Here is a 23,722-nt window from a genome sequence, read left to right on the forward strand (position 1 = left end):
AATTGTTTGGCGTTTGAGGTGGCTTTCAACTCCACAATGTGTGAGCCCTGGACCTGTGTTATTATCTGGTCTATTAGAGAAAGAAAGAGAGAGAGAAAGAGAGAGTGGTGACACGAGAGGTGAGAGGCTCTGGAAAGGACAGACAGCACCCCTGGAGCCCATTGTGTCCTCCCTCCATCCCCCATCCCTCCACTGATGGGTGTTTGAAAGCCTTGTGTTGACTGTGATGCCTGGGCCACAGCGCTGATGAAAGCCCAAAATGGTAGCTTTGGATTCAGCTTGATCAGATATGCTGTTCGATAGCACTCAGCGAAACAACAAAAGAGAAGGAGGATAGAAAAGGGAAAGAGAGAGAGAGGGAAAAGGTATAGCTAGAGCAAGACTATGTTTAACACGTCACTGTTAACGCTAGACCACTTTGCTGTACCGTGGTAGAAACTACTCAAAAGAGGTGAACAATAAAATATATAATGACATCAAACATCAACTTATGTGCCAGCTTGATGGTAGTAGTGGTTATGATGACCCTACGTGAGACAGCTGGCTTTCTCTGGTCGTAAAAAGCGGCTTAGCAGCTAATGGGCAGGTGAGATGAGGCTGAATAAATGAACTGCTGAGAGAGAGAAAGGAACAGAGAGTGAGAGAAAAGAGAAAGACCGGGAGAGACTGAAAGAGAGCGATAGAGAAGAGAGGGAGAGACTGAAAGAGAGCGATAGAGAAGAGAGGGAGAGACAGAGAACCAACACTCTCACCAGTAAATGTAATCTCAAAAGGCCAAGCAGCACAAATGTTTGAATAATCCCTAGTGACAAAACAGAGTGATGGAACAAAAAGAAGTGCTTATAATTCTCATTAAAGTAGTGCTACTGTAGTGCACAGCACAGCCCAACAGGCCCAGATAATGACAATAGAGACAGAGAAACAAAATATACTCTTTCATGAAAGGCAGGGGAGACACGTTGCATCAGTGGCTGGGTGAAGAGGTTACCATTGTGATTGTGGTGGAGGCAGGTTATGCATCAAAGGAAGAGGCCGGGTTTCAAGGTGGAAAACCTTAGTGACTTCAGAGATATATTGATTGATTTACCACAAACAGGCAGAGATATACAACATATTGTATTGTGATGGAGAAAACAATCAACCAGTACATTTACCTCAGTGTTTTTGTCTGTGGAAGAAAACACAGGGATGCCTTGCTCTAGACTACTATTATAAAAGATAGGATAATTATCCTGAGATTGCAGTATGCTCTTTCCTTGAACAATACTCAGGCCCTGAAACGAAACTACCATATATAAAACACACATTACAAAACCTTTACAATTGTTGGACTCAATTGGAAACAACTTTCCGACAGGTGTGCTGTTATTGTGTGCTGTTATGTCTGAAAACAATGTGGCACATAGCAAGTCGACGCCACGGCAACAGAAAGATAATGGTCTTCGGTTTGATTGGCTGCTTCTCTGAGCCTGGATCAATTCATGTCTGAAAGGAGGGAAAGGCTGTTCATGACGACGCCTCCAACAATATGAAAATGAAATCAATAATTCCACTGTGAAGGAGTGTGAAAGAGAGAATGAGGGAGACATAAAAGAGAGATATACAGGGAGGTCAAACACAAACAGACACACAGCTACAGCTCCTACCCACTTATACAACCCTATTCCCCCTACCCTCTCTCTCACTTTTATTGCCTTGGAGACTTCTCTCTCTCTCTTTCTCTCCCTCTTTCTCTCCCTCTTTCTCTCCCTCTTTCTCTCCCTCTTTCTCTCCCTCTTTCTAAGCACACAAGTGGAGAGAGCGAGGCCAAAGTTTCAAACCTCTGATTGTCGTGTCTGACTTCACACTCCACTGTGCTCGCCACACTGGGGATTCATATTGAAATAATTGGAATTATTCTCCCCTGCAGGCCTGCTTGACTAGGCCTCTACTCTGTGTGTTGCTGTGTGTGTGTTGGGCTGCAGTCAGATAGATAGCTAGTGATAAGGACCATAGGACCAGTCCCTCTGTAGCCTGGCTTCTGTCTCTTTAATGAGGCTCTGCTGAGGGCCACAGGGCACAGAGAGAAGAGAGGGCTCCTCCGTCTAACACACTGGACTGGCTCTCTCTCACGGGTGAGGGTCTGGCTGTCACCTCTGTGACCCTCTTCACTGGACACTGAACAGAGTCACAAGTGACCGGTCATAGAGTTGTGACAGCCTCTTCACCCTACAGATGGATGGAACACTATCCTATGTAATTGCCAAAGAAGAGAAGACTGAAACAAAACTGGAGAAAGTAAAGTGCCACTAGACAGGAAAATGTTGTTGTACAACTTGTCTTTTTGCCTTACTTTTGCTCTTGAACTTTTGCATGTGTCAAAGTTTCACTGGTGTGAATTTAGACAAGTTATAACATACTGCATGTGAGGAGTATTGATGATTAGTTGATCAGGTTTTGGCTGTAGAACTGTAGTTATCTGGATTCAGCTATAGAAGTGTAGTTACTGGTCTGGTCCATATTCAGTTCTGTGTGGAGCAGTGATTACTGGAGTGTGACAGTCTGGTTGGACAGTATTAGCCTGAGGTCCTTATAGGCCCTGCTCAGCCTGTGCAGCCAGGCACACATTCTTCTTCATTAAGACTGAGTGATGAGGGACCTGGACTGGCATCGCTCTCCACTCCTTTCTCAGCGTCCCTCTGCTGTCTATCTCTCTTCGACTCCTTAAACACCATTTGTTTCTCTCGATCTCTCTTTCCATCTCTCTCAGCTCCTCCATCTCCTGCCTTTAGAGGCCTATTGTCTTTCTGTCTAATTCTCTTACTCTCCCTTTAATTTTGTCTGACTATCTGTTCATTTCTTTCCTATTTCTTATATTTTCTCTGTTGACAGAGTGTTAAAAGTGTAATCTCTGCCCCTGCAGCATTAGTTCAATCTAGAATATTAAAGATCAATAGGTTTTTCTGACTTAAAAACATCCGCTCCCTCAGATCTACAGTAGAACCATACTTACTGTCACGGATTCTGCCGAGACTGCCCTTCCTTCTGGCTCGGGCAGGCTTCGCCGTTCGTCGTCCCCGGAGTACTAGCTACTGCCGATCGATGTTTCGGTGTTTGTCTTGTTTGGTCTTTATTGTTTACACCTGTTTCCCATTATGTTGTATTGTATTCCCTATATTACCCCCTGTCTCTCATTGGTTATTGTGTGTGATTGTTCTTTGTCATTCCGGCAGTTGCTTTGGTGTACGGGTTATTGTGTTTTCCTCCCTGTTTGGAGGTTTGTTGTTTTTGTACTATATTTACTGTGCTCAGTAAAAGTACGTTGCCAGCCGCTCTGTGTCCTGCGTTTGACTTCGCTGACCGCATACACGTCGCGTGACAGAATCACACACCTAGACATGGAGTCAGCAGGAGCGGCGGTGCCAGCTGGATCAATGGAGGAGCGCGTAGCACAACAAGCGGCCATGATCCAGGCTCTCGGCACTGCCATGGAACGGGTGGTGAACACCATGGAGCGATGGGAAAGAGGAGGTTTGCCCACACCTCCTCCGACGATACCACCACCATCAGCTATACCCATCGCTTCACCTCCGGGGTCCAGTGGGATTCGGCTCTCGCTCCCGAGGGCTTATGATGGCACAGCGGTTTCCTGCTCCAAGTGTAACTCTACCTGGCAACCATCCACCCGGTGCCCTCGGGATACGAGAGCGTGTCCGCCCTCATCTCCTGTCTGTCCGGCAAGGCGCTGGAGTGGGCCAACGCCGAGTGGGGGGGAATAGACGCCGCTACAGTCAACTATGCGGAGTTCACCCGCCGCTTCAGGGCGGTGTTCGATCATCCCCCAGAGGGGAAGGCGGCGGGTGAGCGTCTGTTCCACCTCAGACAGGGGAAGAGGAGCGTGCAGGAGTTCGCACTGGACTTCCGGACTCTGGCTGCCAACGCGGGATGGAATGAGAGGGCCCTCATCGACCACTACAGGTGTAGCCTGAGGGAGGACGTGCGAGGGGAATTGGCCTGCAGGGACACCAACCTAAGCTTCGATCAGCTGGTGGACATGTCGATTCGCCTAGATACCCTGTTGGCTACCCGCGGACGTCCGGAGTCGGGGCCGTCCATTCCATCCCCCAGCACTTCCGAGCCGAGCCCTATGGAGCTCGGGGGTGCTGGTGCTAGGGAGACCAGGAGAGAGACCAGGAGAGAGGCCGTCCCCTGCACCAACTGTGGCCGCAGAGGACACACTGCGGGTCGGTGCTGGGGAGGGTCTCCTAGGAATCGAGGCAGTAGGCAGCGCACTGATGAGTCATTCCAGGTGAGTAAGCACCCAACTCACCCAGAGCTCTCTGTTGCGCATATGTGTATTAAAGTTGTGTTTCCCGAGGTTTCTCCTCACTCCCAGCATAAGGCGCTAGTAGATTCAGGTGCAGCTGGGAATTTTATCGATCGCCGGTTCACGTATAAGTTAGGGATTCCTATTGTACCAGTTGATGTGCCCTTCCCCATCCATGCCCTAGATAGCCGCCCTTTGGGGTCGGGATTGATTAGGGAGGTCACAGCGCCACTTAAGATGAAGACGCAGGAGGGCCATGAGGAGATTATACGGTTATATTTGATTGATTCTCCTGCGTTTCCCATGGTGTTGGGGCTTCCCTGGTTAACATCTCATGACCCGAACATTTCATGGCAACAGATGGCTCTCAAGGGATGGTCTGATCAGTGTGTCGGGCGGTGTGTAGGTGTTTCCGTAGGGGCAACGACGGTGGAAAGCCCGAACCAAGTTCCCACCATGCACATTCCACCTGAGTATGCCGATTTGGCACTCGCCTTCTGTAAAAAGAAGGCAAGTCAATTACCACCTCATCGACAGGGGGATTGTGCGATAGACCTCCAGGTAGGCGCTGCGCTTCCTCGTAGTCATGTGTATCCTCTGTCTCAGGAGGAGACGGCGGCTATGGAGACATACGTCACCGAATCTCTGAGACAGGGATACATACGATCGTCCACTTCCCCTGGGTCCTCAAGTTTCTTTTTTGTGAAGAAGAAGGATGGGGGTTTACGCCCGTGTATTGATTACCGTGGTCTCAATCAGATTACAATCAAATACAGCTATCCTCTCCCTCTGATTGCTAGTATGACGGAGTCATTACACGGGGCGCGATTCTTCACAAAATTGGATCTCAGGAGCGCGTACAACCTGGTGCGCATTAGGGAGGGAGATGAGTGGAAGACAGCATTCAGTACCACCTCGGGTCACTATGAGTACCTCGTCATGCCATACGGTTTAATGAATGCTCCTTCAGTCTTCCAATCGTTTGTGGACGAGATTTTCCGGGATTTGCATGGACAGGGTGTAGTGGTGTATATTGATGACATTCTAATATACTCCGCTACACGAGCGAGCATGTGTCCCTGGTGCGTCGGGTGCTTGGTAGACTGTTGGAGCATGACCTGTATGCGACGGCGGAGAAATGTCTGTTCTTCCAGGAGTCCATCTCCTTCCTGGGACATTGGTTGTCCGCGTCAGGGGTGGAGATGGAGATTGACCGCGTTTCAGCCGTGCGTAATTGGCAGACTCCCACCACGGTGAAGGAGGTGCAGCGGTTCTTGGGTTTTGCCAATTACTACCGGAGGTTTATCCGGGGCTTTGGACAGGTAGCAGCTCCCATCACCTCCCTGCTAAAGTGGGGCCCGGTGCGTCTGCAGTGGTCGGCTGAGGCGGACAGGGCGTTTAGACATCTGAAGGACCTGTTCACCTCAGCTCCGGTGCTGGCACATCCGGATCCCTCTTTGGCGTTCCAAGTTGAGGTGGATGCGTCCGAGGCGGGGATCGGTGCTATACTGTCTCATCACTCGGGTACGCCACCAAAACTCCGCCCCTGTGCTTTCTATTCTAAGAAGCTCAGTCCGGCGGAGCGCAATTATGACGTGGGGGACAGGGAGCTGCTAGCGGTGGTTCAAGCCCTGAAGGTGTGGAGGCATTGGCTTGAGGGGGCTAAACACCCTTTTCTCATTCTGACTGACCATCGTAACCTGGAGTACATCCGGGCAGCGAGGAGACTGAACCCTCGCCAGGCTAGGTGGGCCATGTTTCTTACCCGATTTGTATTTAAGCTCACCTATAGACCAAGGTCACAGAACGCTAAGGCAGACGCCCTGTCCCGACGATATGACACAGAGGAGAGGTCCATTGAGACTACTCCCATACTTCCGGAGTCTTGTCTGGTGGCACCGGTGGTGTGGGAGGTCGATGCGGACATCGAGCGGGTGTTACGTGCCAACCCTACTCCCCCACAGTGTCCAGAGGGACGGAAGTACGTGCCGCTCGAGGTTCGTGATTGACTGATATATTGGGCTCACACGTCACCCTCCTCTGGTCATCCTGGTATTGGTCGGACAGTGCACTGCCTTAGTGGGAAGTACTGGTGGCCCACTTTAGCTAGGGACGTGAGGGTTTACGTTTCCTCCTGCTCGGTGTGCCCCAGTGTAAGGCGCCTAGACACCTGCCCAGAGGGAAGTTACAACCCCTACCCGTTCCACAACGGAAGTGGTCTCACCTATCGGTGGATTTTGTCACGGACCTTCCCCCCTCCCAGGGGAACACTACGATCTTGGTCGTTGTGGATCAGTTTTCTAAGGCCTTCCGTCTCATTCCTATGCCAGGTCTCCCTACAGCCCTACAAACTGCCGACGCCCTGTTTACTCACGTCTTCCGGCACTACGGGTTGCCTGAGGATGTAGTGTCTGATCGGGGTCCCCAGTTCACCTCTAGAGTCTGGAGGGCGTTTATGGAACGTCTGGGGGTCTCGATTAGCCTTCCCTCAGGTTTTCACCCTGAGAGTAATGGGCAGGTGGAGAGAGTAAACCAGGATGTGGGTAGGTTTCTGAGGTCCTATTGCCAGGACCGGCAGGAGGAGTGGTCGGGGTATATCCCCTGGGCAGAGATAGCCCAAAACTCACTCCGCAATCCTCCACTAATCTTACGCCTTTTCAGTGTGTGCTGGGTTATCAGACGGTCCTGGCACCCTGGCATCAGAGCCAGATCGAAGCCCCTGTGGTGGATGAGTGGTTTCGGCGCTCGGAAGAAACATGGAACGCTGCGCATGTCCATCTGCAGCGGGCTATCAGGCGGCAAAAGGCGAGCGCCGATCGCCACCGCAGTGAGGCTCCGGTGTATGCACCGGGAGATCGGGTCTGGCTCTCGACCCGAAACTTGCCCCTTCACCTGCCCTGCCGGAAGCTGGGTCAGCGGTTTGTGGGGCAATTTAAAGTCCTGAGGAGATTGATCGAGGTAAGTTATAGGTTACAGCTGCCCATTAATTACCGCATTAACCCCTCATTCCATGTGTCTCTCCTCAGGCCGGTGGTAGCTGGTCCACTCCAGGAGAATGAGGTACGGGAGGCTCCTCCGCCCCCACTAGACATCGAGGGGGCTCCGGCGTACTCAGTCCGTTCCATCTTGGATTCGAGGCGTCGGATGGGGGTCTGCAGTATCTCGTGGAGTGGGAGGGGTACGGTCCGGAGGAACGGTGCTGGGTCCCTAGGAGGGACATCCTAGATCCCTCCCTGTTGAGGGATTTCCACCGGAGTCATCCAACTCGCCCTGCTCCGCGTCCTCCTGGCCGTCCCCGAGGCCGGGGTCGGCGCACGGCTGGAGCCGCGCGTCAAGGGGGGGGGTACTGTCACGAATTCAGCCGAGGCTGCTCCTCCTCCTTGCTCGGGCAGGCTTCGGCGTTCGTCGTCCCCGGAATACTAGCTACTGCCAATCGATGTTTCGGTGTTTGTCTTGTTTGGTCTTTATTGTTTACACCTGTTTCCCATTATGTTGTATTGTATTCCCTATATTACCCCCTGTCTCTCATTGGTTATTGTGTGTGATTGTTCTTTGTCATTCCGGCAGTTGCTTTGGTGTACGGGTTATTGTGTTTTCCTCCCTGTTTGGAGGTTTGTTGTTTTTGTACTATATTTACTGTGCTCAGTAAAAGTATGTTGCCAGCCGCTCTGTGTCCTGTGTTTGACTTCGCTGACCGCATACACGTCGCGTGACACTGTTCCCCATTATGTTAGCTTGTCTGCCTATTTAACCTGTACACGTCCACTGTTTGGTGTGCTTGTTTATTGAATGTACGAGTGTCATTATTGTGAGCGGGTTTTGCTCCTCCTTTGGATTTTCCTTGTATTTCTTTACTACTTAGTAAAGTGGTTCTTCATCTCATTCTGTGTCCTGCGCTCGACTCTGGCCTACCGCATTCCACCGACATTCGTGACACTTACATCATCCTGAGGAGCTACAGAGTTGATTTGCCTGTACTTGATCTCTCGACACATCATTAAAGCATCAGATACAGCATACGCTCCTCCCATTAATCATGTTGTAAACAGCCCCAGATTGTTCTCTGAGGCCAGCCCAAGGCTACAAGGTAGATAGATACTACCGGTGGACCTGCCTGCCTGCTGTTGCTGTCTCTCTACTTTCATAAACTGGGAAGGGTCCAACAGCTTGGCTTGTTAACCAAGCTGCTGGGGATATTCTGCCCTTGCCAATGGAGTGGATCGAACTTAATGCACTCAGTAATTCTACAAAGTGTGTCCTGATGGACAGTGGAGCTGACGGCTGATGAGGAGGAGCAGGTTTGACAGCGTGTATGTGTGTGTGTGCGTGCGTGCGTGTGTGCGTGTGTATATTTGAGTGTGTGTGTGGCTGACAGGAGGAGAGTAGAGCTGGCAGTGGAGCGTGTTTCTCAGAGACCTATGACAGGCAGGAGAGAAGACGGTAACCCCAGGGTTCCGAAATTAAAATAAACTTGCCGCATCGACAACAGTGCAAGGCAGCCAATCAGAGAGCCGAGGCTGCAGCACTGTCAACATCAGGAGCTCAGGTAGGTTAAGACACGGGAGAGCAGCTTCAGTACAACACCACAGGGACAGGTCCGAACCGAGGTCTACAAAGAAACAAATTCAGAAGCACATTAACAGTCAAAGACTATACACAAAATAATTGCAGTTCTATAAATCATAAAGGTGGTGGATAAAGAAGTATTTCATTCCATGGGGGAACTGCTGATTTGTTTACTATGGACAGCTGTTAAGATCCACTTGAGATAATTAGTTTCTGGAAAAAATATGAACAAATATACCTAAAACATTTGGCTGTTTTTTACATTGGATAAAAGTAGAGACTCAGAGCTAGAAAATGGTATATCATACACTACAGTTGAAGAACAATGGGAAAGTAATTCTGCTTTGAAAGTTGATAAACTTGTAACCTCACCTTTGAGAAAATGGCCCTTCACTGTTTTGGTAAACCTACTGGAGAGCTTTTCTTTGTCTACACCCATTCAGCATCGTTCACACCTTCTTAAGCCTTAGCCCCACCCATCTCTTTAAGAATTCACATGTGAGGCCATGTACTAAACAACCAAAGATTAACATTGACATTTACATCATTTAGCAGACGCTCTTATCCAGAGCGACTTACAAATTGGTGCATTCAACTTATGATAGCCAGTGGGACAACCACTTCTTTTTTTTATTATTTTTTTTATGGGGAGGTTGGGGAGGGGGGGTAGAAGGATTACTTTTATACTATTCCAGGTATTCCTTAAAGAGGTAGGGTTTCAAGTGTCTCCGGAAGGTGGTCAGTGACTCTGCTGTCCTCCAGATTTGAAGACTAAAGGCTGGTTAATACTACGGGTGTGTTCTTAAATTCAATCTGGAGTCCCAGAGTGCGCTCAGACTGCTTCATGCATACTTTCCCTTTAGGATACATTTTATCCTAAAGGGAAAGTATGCATGAAGCAGTTCAACACATCATTCTCCAAGAGAGCTCAATTCTGCATTGCTCAGTCAGCCCTGCAATCCTGCAGAACTTTGAAGTGAGCTCAACTTTGTTGATGGAGGGATGACACCCTACAGGAGAGGAGAGGAGAGGAGAAGAGAAGAGAGGAGAAGAGAGGAGAGGAGAGGAGAAGAGAGGAGAGCTGCAGGAGGCTGGAGGTGTAAACTGCTGCAGGACAGGTGGAGGCCAAAGGGAGGGCTGAAGGTTTACTCACTCCTTCCCCAATCTGACAGTGGGGCTTTGGGAATAACGCCCAGACTTTAACACAAAAGCCTCAGCTGATGGTTTACGCCAAGCCATGGCTACAGGGAAGGGAGCGCAGAGGGAGAAAACAGCATTAAAAGTATCTGAGGTCTAAAACTTGGGGCTTTGCACACTGACCCCGTCGTACTGCAATATCAATCCGGCATCAGACACGCTACCCTAACCAGCGCATTCCCATCTCTCTCTGTCTCTGTCTCCCTCCACCCTCTTTTGTGCTAAATGCAGGGAAGCTCAAAACATCTATCACCATCAAAGTCAGGGCGTCTCTCTCTCTGTAAATGTCTTGAGAATCCTGCAGAGCGCAGAGACGGATCAGGCAATCTCAACTCATTATCCGAGACAGGGGCGGGCGTGGGCGCCTCCCAATCTCCTCAACCCCCCCCCGCACCATGCGCACCCCTCCCAAGCCTCACACTCCGCTCACTGGCTCCATTCTCTAATAAGGCCTGCCTCTGTTTCTCCCTTCTAACCATCACCACAACCAAAGCCCATTTACTTCACACGAAACAGAGGGGGAAATACACAATGCACACACACATACTGATACACACATATACTGATACACACACACACACAGAGATACACGCACTGATACACACACACACAGATCAGAAGATGCCTTTCATTTGCTGAGCGTTAATAAGGCAATGTGTAGTGCTAGGTCTGCAGTGGGTCTGGTCTGGGCTGACGGCCTCCGCCTACAGTAACTGTGATGAAACCACACGGTAACAAGACTCAGTAACACAACTGTCAACTGGCCTGCTGTGCTGCTACAGACTCTGGTTCCAGACCATGTTTACATCAAACAGGCATCAGAGTCAGACATTGATAGAAAACAGTTAGGACGGAGATCTATGAACTCAGAATGTTCAGCAAGTGTATAGATTTTTCGTGGATGCTCACCTAGTCAAAGAGATTTAGAGATTTAGGTGGTTTACTTACCCAGAGTCTCTCGAAATCTCGCAGTATCCCTTTAACTAGGTGAGCATCCATGAAAAATTTATGAATTTGCTGAACATTCTGAGTTCATAGATCTCCATCCTAACTGTTTTCTATCAATGTCTGACTCTGATGCCTGTTTGATGTAAACATGGTCTGGAACCAGAGTCAAACGAACTCATGGATAACATTTTTATGTCTGCGTACAGTTAGGAGATTATTGAAGTTGCCATATTGTTAGCTTAGCGCAATTAATGGAAGTCTCCCAGTACAGTAGCCAGCTCCTCTCAAAAGCAGGGAAATAGATATTCTAACTACTACAAAGCTGGGTGGTTGGTCATATAGTCTTACAAAGCTATGCATAGTAATCAATATTTTATAAATGTGTTAATTTTACTGATAATCATAAGAAACAAGACTCTATCCACTTCCTCATTCTCTGTCCCATTGTCGCATAGAGATGTACAGAGATCATAACGTTGTATCTGTCTCAATGGCGCTGCCCGTGCGCTCATAGATGGCATAATGGTAAAGATACAAAGTTGTGATCTCTATGCGACAACATGACAGAACCTTTAATATCTTTAATAATGGAACACTAGTCACTTTAATAATGTTTAATAATGTTTACATACTGCTTTACTAATTTCATATGTATATACTCTATTCTATTCTACTGTATTTTAGTCAATGCCACTCTGACATTGCTCATCCTAATATTTATATATTTCTTAATTCCATTCTTTTACTTTTAGATGTGTGTGTATTGTTGTGAATTGTTAGATACTACTTCACTGTTGGAGCTAGGAACACAAGCATTTCGCTACCCCCTGCAATAACATCTGCTAAATATGTGTATGTGACCAATAATATTTTATTTGATCTAATATCAAATAGTCCCGTGTAGCTCAGTTGGTAGAGCATGGCGTTTGCAACGCCAGGGTTGTGGGTTTGATTCCCACGGGGGCCAGTATGAAAATGTATGCACTCACTAACTGTACGTCGCTCTGGATAAGAGCGTCTGCTAAAATGTAAATGTAATATCTTAAGAAATGTTTTTGGAAGAAAGGGTTCTTTGATAATTATTTGGAAGGCAAGAAGGATTCTTTGGAAGGCAATAAGGGTTCTATATAGAACCATACACTACGGGTGAAAAGTTTTAGAACACCTACTCATTCAAGGGTTTTCTTTATTTTTACTATTTTCTACATTGTAGAATAAAGGTGAAGACATCAAAACTATGAAATAACACATATGGAATCATGTAGTAACCCAAAAAGTGTTAAACAAATCCAAATATATTTTATATTTGAGATTCTTCAAATAGCCACCCTTTGCCTTGATGACAGCTTTTCACACTCTTGGCATTCTCTCAACCAGCTTCATGAGGTAGTCAACTGGAATGCATTTCAATTGACAGGTGTGCCTTCTTAAAAGTTAATTTGTGGAATTTCTTTCCTTCTTAATGCGTTTGAGCCAATCAGTTGTGTTGTGACAAGGTGGGGGGGTATACAGAAGATAGCCCTATTTGGTAAAATAGTCCATATTATGGCATGAACAGCTCAAATTAACAAAGAGAAACGACAGTCCATCATTACTTTAAGACATGAAGGGCAGTCAGTACGGAAAATGTCAAGAACTTTGAAAGTTTCTTCAAGTGCTGACGCAAAAACCATCAAGCGCTATGATGAAACTGGCTCTCATGAGGACCGCCACAGGAATGGAAGACCCAGAGTTACCTCTGCTGCAGAGGATAAGTTCATTGGAGTTACCAGCCTCAGAAATTGCAGCCCAAATAAATCCTTCACAGAGTTCAAGTAACAGACACATCTCAACATCAACTGTACTCTTGTGAAGAAGAGGCAGAAGACTCTAAAGGAGCCAGATTTGACTCAGGGGTAGAGATGCTAGAAACATCTTTACCTTGACTTCTGTATAACCTCCTGTAAACCAGCTTCTTTGGAGCAGGGACAAAAATAAAGTGGTATCTTTACTGGATGGGGTGGGGGAAAAATATCCTATTGGTGAAACAAAAAAATATGAACAGGTGAATGGTCTATATAATATATTTAGCTATTTGTGTAGAAAGAAGCCATGAAATCCCCCACACATCCACTGAGTGAGAGCCTATAGTGAACACTGACCTTCTTGGCTGTGTCAATGCACTGCATGTACGTTTTGGCCAGGTCTGAGCATTGCAGTGTCTGCTCCCGGTTCTCCTTGTAGCAGTTGAGGATCTGGGACTGCAGGTTAATGCACACAGGCTCTGTGTTCCTCGCTCTGTGGACACACACAGACAGACAGAGGTCAGGGGTCAGCCCAGAGGTCATCAAAGAGATACAGCTTGATGATTTTTATGAGAACACAGCAAGCAACATATGTAGCTTTACTTCAGTGTATGATCACTGACATTGCAGTTTTCTGAAAAATATTTCAGGTGATTGATGTGAAGGAAAGTTTAATTTAAGGGAATAAAATGGTGTAAGTTAAGGAAGGTAAATGACAACCCATGGCCATCGGAACTTTTCTGCTATTCTTGATTCATCTGAACTGAAACTGTTTCCACATTCTGCCTGAAAAGGAAGCCTACCGTTTCACATAAACACACACTCAGACTCCACATTACATACCAATACACAGAAACACACACCAACATCCCCCAGTGTGTATAAATGTCTCCCTCCCAATCCTGCGGACACTTTAGTGGAATGAATGGATGGGGAGAGACAGGTTCAACTGAATTACCAGCAGAGAGGATATTTATTAATAGAGCCCGTGACAAGCGTGGCATTGACTAACACAACGATGATAAATAACCTGATACTGCGACTAGAGGAGGAGGAGGAGGCAGAGAAACACAGTCACCCTGGCAACCTTTCAGCAGTGATGTCACTGAGCCTCCAGGTTCCTGTAGACACAGAGCCAATGGTGTGTGGTTGTGACTTTAACATGGGGGGATGCTTGGTACAGTACAGTACCACCTCCATCGATCTACCACAACTAACGTACTGCTACAGATTACAAATGGTGAAAATAGGCTGAATTCACAGATTGGATTAGCTTGTTGTAGTATGATATGTGATATGTAACATAATTGGTCTCTCCATTCCTATCTTTCGGTGATGGAGCTCTGTGGCAGATTCATTGCCAGGTTGCCATGCTTAATGAAATTTGATTGATTAAGCAAAGTCATGTGCGTTAAACCCCCATCCTCTCCGCGGCTGCTGCCCTGCACTCCAACTGCTACTATCAGAGGACCATTTGACACTGCGCTTAATTGAAACCCAAATTAAAGCCCGGGCTCAGCTTTGATTCAGCGTGCAAGTCAACCCCGGCATTTCAATTAAAACTCATCCAAGGCTACCATCACATCACGCAGCAAATCACCAAGCAGCAGAGCGATATGCTATCGTTAGCGTTTCCTTGTGAGTTGCTTGTCTTATCTGAACAGTTAAATTAAGAGAAATGTTTAAGGGATGAAGCCTTTGAGTATCAGATCCCCCTGTTTTACCCACTGCTGAAGCTCTTCCTTCCTTTGTTTAATCACGCTAGGAGCAGAGAAAAAGACTAAAGCAGCGCTGTTCTTTGCGCTGGTAAGATAAGGAACTCTCCTTTAATTTAAAATAAACTGCCTTCATCAGGGAAGGAAAAGCTCCTGATAGTGCAGGAGGTTTATTAAAGGGGCTTGAAGCAGAAAATTGGTTTGCCGCAGCCAAAGCTGAACCGAATTGAACCAAATTGAAGGTGAGGCCTTAAATAAATAAAAAAACGGAGCCGATTAGGCCACTTTGAGCGGAGCAGGCCATGCATATGAGCAGTAATTTCTGAATTCAAAATCTGTGAGTAAATACAACAGAACACTGAGAGATTAGGCCTTAATTACTGCTGATTCCCATTATTTTTAATCTCCTCCAGCAAACGTGCAGTGGCAGAACAAAGGCCGACTTCTGAAAGTCTGCCGAGCTCAGAGAGGCAAAAGGAGAAGTGAAAGACTAGAAATCAAATGGGGAAGAAGAAAAACAGCAACTACAAAAGGTTCCATTAGCAAGCCTGCAATGTGCATATTCAAGGAAGAGATTGGAATCAAATCAATGGAAATGCTAAGCAGCACAAACACATAGAAACTCCAAAGTGAGTGTGTTGGATGTGATTGGCTAGAAGCAGAGGGGGCAGAGGTCATGTGTGTGCTAGGTCTGCAGCTAATAGCGCTTCAGGTGCTATCAGATGGAGTCTGAGAGGAGAGGCATCGGTATCTCTACACTGCTGCTGCTGTGGACAACCAGCGCTCGCTCAAATTACAGAGAGAGTAGCTACTGCACCGCCTCGAGATAACTCTGCTCTGCCATCCTCAGCCAAGCCACAGCAGATTACTGCAATAGGCAGATAAATAAATTAATCACGCTGGCTGTACACTGTAAATCCACCAAACTTTATCTGCAGGGGAATTCAGAAGGGGCTGAAATTAACTAGATTAGAGGCACGTTTCCTTGACCCTGGCTGTTGCTCAGCAGCCAGATGAGAGCCCCAGCCCGAGTGTCTTATCTCCTGCCGCTCCTTCAGGGCCCCCGGCTCTGACAGCTTTTACATTGACTGAGCTGAGGTGGGCAGCGCAGGTCTCCTCTCCCTCACCCTCCCTACGCTCTCCTCCTTCTCTATCCTCCTCCTCCACTCCTCCCCCAGCCAATCTCACCTGCCTGGCTCCTCTCCCTCCTCTCCTCTCCTCCACACGATGCTCCCCCACTTAAGCCTGTCAGGTCTGGAGGGGCCAGAGGCAGAGCACTGAGGGCTCAGCTCAAATACAGGCAGGAATCTGACACCGCAAACAATTACTACAGCAGAGGCCTGACTTGTTAGACCTCTGGGTTAGAGTCGCGTGTAACTGTCTGTCTCGCATGTAAAGATTCACATCCTAACCTGGTAGGGGTCACCTCTCCGACGGAATGTCCCCTTCAAAGTCACGCTTATCCAGTCTAGCTCACACACACATACACACACAGTGAGGTGGCATAGTCCTGGTTTGACATGGTGTCATTTGCTGTAAAGGACTGGTCCAGCTGTCTTATTCACCACTGTGTCATGGATCACAAGGTTGACAGAATCGTTTTTTATGTCTCTTTCATTTCAACCACAATTACAGGGAAGAGGAGTGTGTGTCAAAATCAGAATCCTTATGACCTCTGTGCTATAGTTGCTGTTAGCACAAGACAGCTGTATCATGAATGATCATGAACAACAGCTCTGGTACTGTATCATGAATGATCATGAACAACAGCTCTGGTACTGTATCATGAATGATCATGAACAACAGCTCTGGTACTGTATCAGGAATGATCATGAACAACAGCTCTGGTACTGTATCATGAATGATCATGAACAACAGCTCTGGTACTGTATCATGAATGATCATGAACAACAGCTCTGGTACTGTATCATGAATGATCATGAACAACAGCTCTGGTACTCTATCATGGTAGTGATAGTGGTGTTACTGTGCTACAGCAGCAAAGGAGAGGAGAGTGGGCTCAAGGCTGGTCCATTTGTGTGGTCAGCCAGTGATGAGTGCCAGTTTTACACACCCTGGTCAGCCTGTGTCTTCTATAATGAGGGATTTTTCTCTGAGAGGCCATAACACCAGCAGCAAGAACAACAAGAGTAACGTCTGTCTGGAGCTAGCTAATTGGCCTCTGTTGTTAGCTGTAGCTAGCTCGCTGTGGCTGACAGTATACGCTGGTATACGTATTGAACGCTGGACACCTCATATTCTGTTTATATACTGTTGTTTACTCACTGTGTATGTATATACTGTATTCTCGACACAGCTCATCCTAATATACAGTGAGGGAAAAAAGTATTTGATCCCCTGCTAATTTTGTACGTTTGCCCACTGACAAAGACATGATCAGTCTATAATTTTAATGGTAGGTTTATTTGAACAGTGAGAGACAGAATAACAACAAAAAAATCCAGAAAAACGCATGTCAAAAATGTTATAAATTGATTTGCATTTAATGAGGGAAATAAGTATTTGACCCCTCTGCAAAACATGACTTAGTACTTGGTGGCAAAACCCTTGTTGGCAATCACAGAGGTCAGACATTTCTTGTAGTTGGCCACCAGGTTTGCACACATCTCAGAAGGGATTTTGTCTCACTCCTCTTTGCAGATCTTCTCCAAGTCATTAAGGTTTTGAGGCTGACGTTTGGCAACTCGAACCTTCAGCTCCCTCCACAGATTTTCTATGGGATTAAGGTCTGGAGACTGGCTAGGCCACTCCAGGACCTTAATGTGCTTCTTCTTGAGCCACTCCTTTGTTGCCTTGGCCGTGTGTTTTGGGTCATTGTCATGCTGGAATACCCATCCACGACCCATTTTCAATGCCCTGGCTCAGGGAAGGAGGTTCTCACCCAAGATTTGACGGTACATGGCCCCGTCCATCGTCCCTTTGATGCGGTGAAGTTGTCCTGTCCCCTTAGCAGAAAAACATCCCCAAAGCATAATGTTTCCACCTCCATGTTTGACGGTGGGGGTGGTGTTCTTGGGGTCATAGGCAGCATTCCTCCTCCTCCAAACACGGCGAGTTGAGTTGATGCCAAAGAGCTCCATTTTGGTCTCATCTGACCACAACACTTTCACCCAGTTCTCCTCTGAATCATTCAGATGTTCATTGGCAAACTTCAGACGGGCCTGTATATGTGCTTTCTTGAGCAGGGGGACCTTGCGGGCGCTGCAGGATTTCAGTCCTTCACGGCGTAGTGTGTTATCAATTGTTTTCTTGGTGACTATGGTCCCAGCTGCCTTGAGATCATTGACAAGATCCTCCCGTGTAGTTCTGGGCTGATTCCTCACCGTTCTCATGATCATTGCAACTCCACGAGGTGAGATCTTGCATGGAGCCCCAGGCCGAGGGAGATTGACAGTTATTTTGTGTTTCTTCCCTTTGTGAATAATTGCACCAACTGTTGTCACCGTCTCACCAAGCTGCTTGGCGAAGGTCTACAATCTTGTCCCTGACATCCTTGGAAAGCTATTTGGTCTTGGCCATGGTGGAGAGTTTGGAATCTGATTGATTGATTGCAGGTGTCTTTTATACAGGTAACAAGCTGAGATTAGGAGCACTCCCTTTAAGAGTGTGCTTCTAATCTCAGCTCATTAGCTGTATAAAGACACCTGGGAGCCAGAAATCTTTCTGATTGAGAGGGGGTCAAATACTTATTTCCCTCATTAAAATGCAAATCCCGAGTGGCATAGTGGTCTAAGGCACTGCATCGCAGTGCTAGCTGTGCCATTAGAGATTCTGGTTCGAATCCAGGCTCTGTCGTAGCTGGCTGTGACCAGGAGTCCCATGGGGCGGCGCACAATTGGTCCAGGATAGGGGAGGGAATGGCTGGCAGGGATGTAGCTCAGTTGGTCGAGCATGGTATTTGCAACGCCAGGGTTGTGGGTTCGATTCCCACAGGGGGCCAGTATGAAAAAAATTATAATATATATATAAATAATGTATGCGCTGTAAGTCGCTCTGGATAAGAGCGTCTGCTAAATGACGTAAATGTAATAACATTTTTGACATGCGTTTTTCAGGATTTTTTTTGTGTTATTCTGTCTCTCACTGTTCAAATAAACCTACCATTAACATTTTAGACTGATAATTTCTTTGTCAGTGGGCAAACGTACAAAATCAGCAGGGGATCAAATACTTTTTTCCCTCACTGTACCTACAATACATATATATATGTATATACCATTTTCTTAATATCAATATCACACAACAGCTAGAATACAGCTAGTTCTGCGTTGTCTTTTGTTTTCACTGAGGGGAGCTCCTCAGTACCAATGGTTTTCTGTTCACCTCAGAAAGGTCTGCAGTGCCTTGGCATATTGCCAAGCTGATAATGATGCAGCCAGCTAGACTATTCCATCAAAGATACACTCCTTTGTTTGGGCGGCTCATGAGATGTGCATTACAGACAATGAAGAAGTGTCACAATACAGCACTCTAACAGCCACACTCCAAGACTGCTACAAACTATGGAGTGCCTTGACAACTAATTTACTTTACCCGTCACAATACAGCACATTATCTCTCTTCAATTGAAGACAGCAGATAGGTAAAGTATCTGTCAGATAGGTAGTGATATAAGAGAGAAAACAGCAAGAAGACAATGGGCACTAGATTTTGAGTTAAAGTGCCCTGTGCTCTGCTCTGTGTGCTAGAGAGGGAGTTAAGTCAGGTAGCAGTGAGGGACAGAGAGAGAAAGATATAAGAGAGCAGCCTTGTCATGCTCCTGGAGAGTTGGGGGTCTCGTCTCAGGGAGCTGCAGCTGAGACAAGGCATCAGCATGCACACAAGGACAACATGCAGGGACAGGACGCTCCTGGCAAACCTTCTCCAAGTCTAGGGATTAAAACCCGGATTAAAACATCACACAGTGATATGCCGTGGAGGAGGCTGGCAGGTAGGAGCCAGGCAAACTGCCACTGTCTGTTTAAGCTCTGGTAGTACAGCTCAGGAAAATTACAACTTACAGTATGCAAACACAGCCCAAGCCTTGCAGCCCAATTCAATACTCTACACTCTCAGAAAAAAAGGTGCTATCTAGAACCTAAAATGGTTCTTAGGCTGTCCCTGTGGGAGAACCCTTTGAGCAACCCTTTTGGTTCCAAATATAACCTTTTTTGGTTCCATGTAGAACCCTTTTCACAGAGGGTTCAACATTAAACCCAAAATAGTTCTACATGGAACCCAACAGGGTTCTACCTGGAACCCAAAAGGGTTCCTCAAAGGGTTTTCCCATAGGGAGAGCCAAAGAATCCTTTTGGAACCCTTTTTTGTAAGAGTGTAACCTTAGACCCAATCTTGTTGCATAACCCCTGACCACATCCTGGCCTCAATTCCACCCTAACCCTTCCCCCAGCCCAACTGCAACCCACTTCTTTTGATCTCCTTACCTCAGAGTCCTCACTCAATCTTCTAACCTTCACCTGGTAGGCCAAAAATAGAACAGGAGGCACTGGAAGGTTCTACAAAACCATAGCACCAAAAAGACACTGTCTGAGACCATCACTGCACTGGAGACAGGGGACGAACAGTCCCACATGACACACACTTCACACGCTTACGGAAGCGAGATCTCGCTCTGATCATATTGCCATCTGATGGGAGCGTGCGTTGCCATGTCTCCTGCCTGGGAGGAAGTCTCTTCCTGGCTGATACGGCGTCAGACGGCAACACGCTCACATGAGCTTAGAAGCTCAAATCCCTGATTAGAGGCCTACAGCAGTTAGCAGCGAGGAGCAAGGTTAGCACAGAGTAGACAGGGAGTACAGCAGTCTCTAACCAGCTGCCACCATGCTTACACACACTGCTTCATTTACATATGCAGAAGAGAGAAGAGCTGCCTTTCCCCAAGACTATAGTGGATTTGAACATGTTCATCTCAGATTATACTGCTACTCCTCTCTACTTCAGACTTTTGAATGGTCATTAATTTACTGATGTTATACCGGTATAGGCCTTTTGAATGGTCATTAATTTACTGATGTTATACCGGTATAGGCCTTTATATATATTATATCTTATTTTTATTTTTATTTATTTGTCATTTAGCAGACGCTCTTATCCAGAGCGACTTACAGTTTTGTCATGCTCAGGAAAATTACAACTTACAGTATGCAAACGCAGCCCAAGCCTTGCAGCCCAATTCAATACTCTACACCCATAAAAAACCCAGACTACAATTTGCAACAGCACATGGGGACAAAGATCGTACTTTTTGGAGAAATGTCCTCTGGTCTGATGAAACAAAAATAGAACTGTTTGGACATAATGACCATCGTTATGTTTGGAGGAAAAAGGGGGTGGCTTGAAAGCCGAAGAACACCATCCCAACCGTGAAGCATGGGGGTGGCAGCATCATGCTGTGGGGGTGCTTTGCTGCAGGAGGGACTGGTGCACTCCACAAAATAGATGGCATCATGAGGAAGAAAGATTATGTGGTTATATTGAGGCAACATCTCAAGACATCAGTCAGGAAGTTAAAGCTTGGTCGCAAATGGGTCTTCCAAATGGACAATGACCCCAAGCATACTTCCAAAGTTGTGGCAAAATGGCTTAAGGACAACAAAGTCAAGGTATTGGAGTGGCCATCACAAAGCCCTGACCTCAATCCTATAGAATATTTGGGGGCAGAACTGAAAAAGCGTGTGCAAGCAAGGAGGCCTACAAACCTGACTCAGTTACACCAGCTCTGTCAGGAGGAATGGAACAAAATTCACACCAACTTATTGTGGGAAGCTTGTGGAAGGCTACCCGAAACGTTTGACCCAAGTTAAACAATTTAAAGGCGTATGTAAACTTCTGAGCGTGGGTACGAGATAATACTCCTCCTGAAATCCTGACAGCCGTGTTGACACGCTGTCGGCAGGGGCCTTGTTCTGGAAATATCTGCATGACTCCCCCATCCAACCAGCTGAAGCAGCTTTTACCTGGATGGACAGAGAGTGGAGCAGCTGGCCGTCACACAGCCAGCCCCCTTTAGCCTCAAGGCCCACAGAGGCTAACCAATCACAAATTAATTTGTAAACTTGTGTATGTAAACTTCTGACCCACTGGGAATGTGATGAAAGAAATAAAAGCTGAAATAAATCATTCTCTCTACTATTATTCAGATATTTCACATTCTTAAAATAAAGTAGTGATCCTAACTGACCTAAGACAGGGAATTTCTACTAGGATTAAATGTCAGGAATTGTGAAAAACGGAGTTTAAATGTATTTGGCTAAGGTGTATGCAAACTTCCGACTTCAACTGTACCTGTTACTGTTACCATGTCTTGTCTATGGCTATAATGAGAGAACAGACACAGCACCTTGCTATCCCTGGGTTGTTTGCATCAGAGAAAGGTATTTCATTTTCTTGTGAATCAGGGGGGAAATGCACCATGTGTATTGCTGGAGTCTAAGGAAGCCAACCCATCTCCATGGAAACTAAAAACACAGCACTAGTTGGCTCGTTGTATACAAACTCTTCTACCATTCCGACAATAACATCAATTACTGTGAATTTTACTGGGAGACAAACAGGGGAGCAACTAGTATACAATCAGTGTATAATTTACAGCAAAGCAGAGATGAGAAATCGATCTACAGTCTACATGGATCCATCATAGATCATGTAGAACACTTTCAAGTGTTATAGCTTTTTCAGGGCAAAGCAATTTTAAATCACTTTGTCTGTGGTGTTGAGTTGTGCTACAGAGGGACTGTACTTCCACAGGTAGCACATCGTAGCAAGTTTTACTGTAGAGTCTGGATATGAACAGAACTATACAGGTGGACAAGTGGTTCTACTTACTTTACAAGAGCTTCGCATTTTGTGGCTTGGTCTTGGAACTGTTTCTCGGTTTGCTTGTATCGATCCAAATTCTGAAATATACAAATAAATATGATGAGCAACACTGAATGAAACAGGTAGGGGTAAGGTTACTGTACAATTCTACATGATGAAAGAAAATAACATGATCCCTCATAAAATGCACATCTATTATGCCCCAACACTGACTAAATACATACAGTATATCCAACTACAGCCAACAAACTATCAATAATGAGATGGATTGTTTTTTCCCAACATTCTAATGCATCTATGTACAGCATTGACCAACTGAGCCTACACACCTGGACGATTCTTTCAACAACCATCCATAGACGGTCAGGTTGGCTGTCGTTGGACAGATGTGGAGAAACCTTAAAAGTGCATAGAATTTTTTTTTTAATGATACAATCCATTAATTATTCAAATGTTTGGATGCTAATAAAAATAAGACTATAATCAGTATCACGTCCTTATTCGGCCACCATCCCAGATCATTGCATTAGGTAACAGCCAGTTCAACAACTGCATATTAGCTGATGCAATTACCGTTAACTGTCTTGTTCGAGGGTATAGTGGAACTTTAAAAAAGGTTTTAAAACCCAGTCCTTATTGGCCATCATGGGGTAGTTCGTAAACGTTCTGCTCACAGGACCCTAGATCTCTAGCAGTCAGTGAGGCAGTCTGGGGATGGATCAGTAAGCCTGGTCATAGACACACAGTCTCTTCATTACGCTATGCTATAGAGACTATCACAGAGACCATCATCACCCACATAGTCCTCAGTAACAGTTCTAATTACTGCTGAGGAGACTCTGGGGTCGCTACAACATTGGCCCATAGCATATAGGCACTGGCCCATAGCACAGTGATGTTCTCATGCCTCAAGAACCAAATCTCACGCGCCCTGGCCAGCTATAGTATGTCACGAGAGACTACATGCCGCTGTATCGTGTGGGTATCAGTTGGATTCTCAACCAATGATGTGGCTACTGCCCAGAAAATAAGACCCTTTCTCAGCCCCGGTGGAATCTCATTTCCCTGATTACTCCTGACAGGCAGCACCTCAGTTTGATGAGGTAATGACCGTGCCTCAGAATGACATCCATAAGCCCAGGCTAAACGGGCTTCCCTTAATTATTTCTGATATTCGTCTTCCGACCGAGAGAGCGAACCGGGGGTAATTGAAGTGAGCAGATCAGGAGAGTGATGGGAGCATCACTGAAGCCCAACCCTGAATCCTCATCAATTCACCAGGTGCCAGTGGAGTCAGTCTCTCTCATATTTCACACCATCTGAACCCTACACAAGTCATCTCAAGGGGAGGGAGCCGACAGTGG

The 23,722-nt window shown here is 46.5% G+C and overlaps 1 protein-coding gene across 1 annotated transcript in view; it reads right to left on the reverse strand.

The window, feature by feature from the left end:
• LOC121546466 (MICOS complex subunit mic25a-like) overlaps window positions 1-23,722 on the reverse strand; it is a 48,006-nt gene that overhangs the window by 4,794 nt on the left and 19,490 nt on the right. Inside the window, exons 5-6 of the mRNA XM_041857737.1 lie at window positions 22,365-22,435; window positions 13,159-13,294 (exon numbers count right to left, since the gene is read on the reverse strand). Of these exons, the coding sequence (XP_041713671.1) occupies window positions 13,159-13,294; window positions 22,365-22,435 (207 nt within the window). The remainder of the gene's footprint in view (window positions 1-13,158; window positions 13,295-22,364; window positions 22,436-23,722) is intronic.

The sequence above is a fragment of the Coregonus clupeaformis genome, chromosome 30 (assembly GCF_020615455.1).
Source record: "Coregonus clupeaformis isolate EN_2021a chromosome 30, ASM2061545v1, whole genome shotgun sequence".
Lineage (NCBI taxonomy): Eukaryota > Metazoa > Chordata > Actinopteri > Salmoniformes > Salmonidae > Coregonus > Coregonus clupeaformis.